Source organism: Rhamphochromis sp. 'chilingali', assembly GCF_963969265.1.
Source record: "Rhamphochromis sp. 'chilingali' genome assembly, chromosome: 16".
Taxonomy (NCBI): domain Eukaryota; kingdom Metazoa; phylum Chordata; class Actinopteri; order Cichliformes; family Cichlidae; genus Rhamphochromis; species Rhamphochromis sp. 'chilingali'.
In genome coordinates, this window is record NC_137943.1 from 8,619,099 (window position 1) to 8,623,765 (window position 4,667).

Genomic DNA, 4,667 nt, shown 5'->3' on the forward strand with positions numbered 1-4,667 from the left:
GAATGGAGCTTAGAGTGTTACTGTTGCACGCAGACACACAAACACTGACACGTTATTTATTGTCCGATTCTCATCAACATCCTTTCCTATGGCCAATAGGACCTGATTATCACAAACCAGAGGTCTCAGGGCTAAAACAATTCACAGTGCGCGCACACACTGCGGTATCCTGTGATAGATATCAGCACCTGACACCTCGAAAACAGGAAAAATGTTTCAGCAGGAACACAGATGTGTTGGAGTGTGGGGGGAGGAGCATGTAAACAACTATTTAACCTCTGTGGACAGAAATCTCAGCTTCACTCAACGAAGGAGTGCAGCCGTCTCCACCATGTCCTACTATGAGGTAGGGAGGTGTCATCTAATCATGCACAGAAACTTTAAATGTGTTCACAAATATATGATTGCCTTCTCTCTTCTCATCATTTCTCATCTGTCTCTAGCATATCGTCTTTGAGGATTACTACAATGACACCGGCTCTGGCTCTGGCTCTGGGGAACTTGGAGTGGATCTGGAGGAGCCCTGTGGTGTGGAGCACATGACAACTACTGAGCTTCAGCAAGTCTTCTTGCCTGTCATTTATGCCCTTATCTTCATTCTGGGCATCACCGGAAACGGCTTGGTTGTCGTAGTCCTAGGCTGCCAACGCAGGTGAGGGGATGGGTAACTGCTGTTTGAAGCTTTGACTTCGAAGCATTGCTGGGTGTGGGGGAAGAGCATGAAAGTGATCAGATTTTTTGTGTCTCCAGGTCGAAATGCAGCCTCACAGACTGGTACCGCCTGCATCTCTCTGCTGCGGATCTCCTCTTCGTTCTGTCTCTGCCGTTCTGGGCGGTGGATGCAGCCTTGGCTGACTGGCGTTTCGGAGCTGCCACCTGCATTGGAGTGCATGTCATCTACACAGTCAACCTGTACGGCAGCGTGCTCATCCTGGCATTCATCAGCCTGGACCGCTACCTTGCGGTGGTCCGAGCCACGGACACCAACACTAGTGGGCTGAGGCAGCTGCTGGCTCACAAACTGGTGTATGTAGGTGAGTATCAAAAGGCTTGCTCTTCCTGCTGTTAGTCTTCTTTTCTCCACACAGTCCCTCACTTGTCTTTTTTAATCTTCCTCCTCCCTGCAGGTGCCTGGTTGCCCGCTGGCCTGCTGGCAGTGCCAGATTTGATATTTGCCCGCACTCAGGAAGGAGGAGAGGGGTCAACTCTGTGCCAGAGATTCTACCCAGAAGAAAATGCTCCTCTCTGGGTTGCAGTCTTCCACCTCCAGCTCGTCCTGGTGGGTCTGTTGATCCCTGGACTGGTGCTCCTGGTGTGTTACTGCGTCATTGTCACCAGGCTGACCCGTGGCCCACTGGGGGGCCAGAGGCAGAAGCGACGGGCGGTCAGGACTACCATCGCGCTGGTGCTCTGCTTCTTCGTGTGTTGGCTCCCTTATGGAGCGGGCATTTCTGTGGACGCTCTGCTGCGGTTGGAAGTCCTGCCCCGCAGCTGCAGGCTGGAAGCTGCTTTAGGCGTGTGGCTGTCGGTGGCTGAGCCCATGGCGTTCGCTCACTGTTGCCTGAACCCACTGCTGTACGCCTTCCTCGGGGCCGGGTTCAAGAATTCGGCCCGCAGAGCTCTCACTCTGAACCGGGCATCCAGTCTGAAGGTTTTACCACGAAGACGCCCCGGGACCTCAACAACTACAGAGTCCGAATCCTCCAGTTTACACTCCAGCTAGTGTTTGCATCTGTTGTTGATGTGTGTGTGTACTGTATATATGTATAAATGTATATAAGAGAAAGTAAGAAGCAGTCTGCTGGCTCATGACTGATCCTCTCCCTCATTTGAGGGTATCTTTTGTAAATAGTTTGATGTTGTTATGTGTGTGTGTGTTTGTGTGTGCTTTTGACTATTGTAGATGTTTGTAATAAAATATACAAAATACTTTGTGAAAGTGGCTTTTCTTTCTTTTTTTCTGTCTTCCTGTGTGAAACAGTGTGAGTTTCTGGTTTACACAATCTCTCAACCACAGCTAGTTCCACCCTCAGCTCCTATTCTCAGTGGGTAAGATACAAATCATGAAAACTCCTAAAAAAAGAAAATTGGAGCCAAGCTAGCTAATGAGATGAAAAGACGATGGCAATAGAACTTTATCACAAAACCCCACACGGAAAAGGGACAGGAAAGGTGTAATAGGAATAACAAGCCTCAATCAAATGTCTTTGGTCTTAATTAGCAGATGGTAACTTCTGTTGTGTCAGAGCTTAAAATCACGAGTGTTTTCTGGGAACCCTGTTTATAATAGGGTGTTTCTCGGTTGCAGAGTTTAAACAAAAAAGAAAAAAAAAAGAAAATCAGTAGGTGGGTTGCATGGTTATTATCTGATTAACCGGCAGCTTGCATCACCATATTTAATTCATTGTCATTTAGCTGTGCGCCATCTGAATCCACTGATGCGGAGAATGGACACAGCCAATTTCTTTTGAAAAATGAAACTGCGTTTTGTAAGATGCACCATCTGTCTGCCAGGTGTATCTGAGTCACATGTACGTGCGTGTGTGTGAGCGTGTGTGCGACTGATATAAATATTGGATGTGTGTGAATGTTTTTGCGTCAGCCTTTTGGGGGAGCAGGGTAAGATTTATGTTGATGATATAAACAGTTTGCAGTTCCTACATGAGAAAGAAGGGAGCACGAGAGGGTCAGGAGGTTCATTTTTCCAGTACCTTAATGCACACAAAAGTGCTTCCCACATTTCTACTTCCACTTGGAAGTGAGAGAAACAGAAGCTGGAAGTTTGTTGTGTCCTGTTTCCTGGAGTGAAGACGAAGAGAGGATGAGGAGGAGAGTTGTGAGAGAGACAGAAAGGAAAAATACAGTAAGTCGGCTCCGCGATCAAATTAACTGTGTGGCATTTTGAGCATCTCGAGGTGTAAATCATGATTACTGCGTCCTATTATTTGATCGCAGTGTATACCTCTATGTTTGCAAACCTAAAGAAGACCTTTTTGGTACCTTTTTATATACGCCGCTTCCTCCTCGCCCCTAACACATTCAAACGCTCACACACACACACACACACACACACACACACCGACATGCGCTACACATACACACAATTCACTTCTATTCATAGTGTATTCAAAACAGGAAAGACTTCCTGTGGCTCATTTTAGGAAAAACAAGCAGCTTAAACAATCAAACAGTGGAGCAGCTCTCCACTCATCAACACAGAGCACTTATAAACTAAATCATTCACACTGAAGGATTTCAAAGACCTGAACCAGCTTCACACATAACCAGGTATAAAGGTGCTAAGTTATTTGTATGTGTGGAAGAAATAAATACCACATTGAGACATCATTATAGGATGGTTTCATTTTTTTGTCTTTTTATGTTTGTGTATTTTAGTGCTCCAGAACCTTGGGTTTGTTCCTTCTTATAAAAGTATGCAGCGTCACTGTAGCGCAGACTGTTAATCTTTTAACTGCAGATTTGTACAGATATTCATGGTCACCAGAAGATGAATCACTTTAATGGGCCCCTCAATCTTCACCTACAGCCTTTTAGTTCTAATATCCTCAACGATACTTTCTTTCCAGTCACAGACAGCAGGTCTATAAAAGATTCTTCTGTCTTTTACACCACTCTGTCTAGTATAAATACCAAATTCTATTATGCAAACATGCTAATTGCTTAATTCTTTAATTATGTTTCAGACCTCGCTGTTATATAATTATCATGTCTAGGTAAATTTTTAACTTACATTTAATCTTGTTTTATCTTAATTAAATATGGCTAACATCAGCTAAACATGCTAGCACTGTTATTGTGAGCACGATAATATGCTAATATTAGTATTTAAGTACGGACTAGCATTAAAGCAGTTACCCTCCAAAAAGTTGATTCTGTTCATCTGGACGCAGCGTTTTGTGGGAGAAACGTTTCGTCTCTCATCCAAGTGACTTCTTCAGTCTCAGCTGACTGCAGGTCTCCCCAATCTTATAAACAGTACATTTGCATAATGACTGAAACCAGCCCACTGAGGAAACAATGGGCTGGGAGGTCAGTTCCTTAATCATAATTATGCAAATTCTCATGACCATTGATCAACAACCACTGACCAAAACCCACTGATCAAAGACCACTGATCAATGGCCATGAGTCCCATTCACAGAGAGTTGGGGAATGGCTGCAATCACAGCATTGTAAGATGGCGAAAGATGTACCCTTAGGCCCCCTCCTCGATTCAGAGATGGTCTTTTCCTTTTCACATAAATGGCCTCCTTGACTCCGCGCTCAAACCAGCGTTAAAGCGGTTAGCATAAGAAGAGAACTTCAACTGCTTGTTTACAATAGCTCACTAGCATGTCTGTTAGAAAACCAAAGCGAGCTCTAGCATGCTAGCTGTGTTTGTTTGACTTTTCAAATACATTTTGAAATATCAAAATGAAAAAGTTCAAATGTTACGTTACAGGCTTGACTTATTATGGTCATTAATAAAACTTTATTTACATTGTTTGGTTAATGTACAAAAGTCTTTCTAGAAAAAAGTCTTGCAGCTTTGCATCTATGTTGAAATGCCTTTGGATACTTGCAGTTATCCCACTGTGGTATCTAAATGAATTTGAATAGTCACCAGGACACAACTGCTTGGATACATTTTTTGGACACTTGATTGT

General features: G+C 44.1%; 1 protein-coding gene across 1 annotated transcript; it reads left to right on the forward strand.

The window, feature by feature from the left end:
- The first annotated feature begins 220 nt into the window (after window positions 1-220).
- On the forward strand, window positions 221-1,929 carry LOC308383352 (C-X-C chemokine receptor type 4-like). Its single transcript, XM_080861269.1, has 4 exons — window positions 221-346; window positions 444-652; window positions 751-1,034; window positions 1,128-1,929. Exons 1-4 carry the CDS (start codon window positions 332-334, stop codon window positions 1,721-1,723), a joined length of 1,104 nt encoding a protein of 367 aa, XP_080717395.1. The 5' UTR covers window positions 221-331; the 3' UTR covers window positions 1,724-1,929.
- The last annotated feature ends 2,738 nt before the right edge of the window (window positions 1,930-4,667 follow it).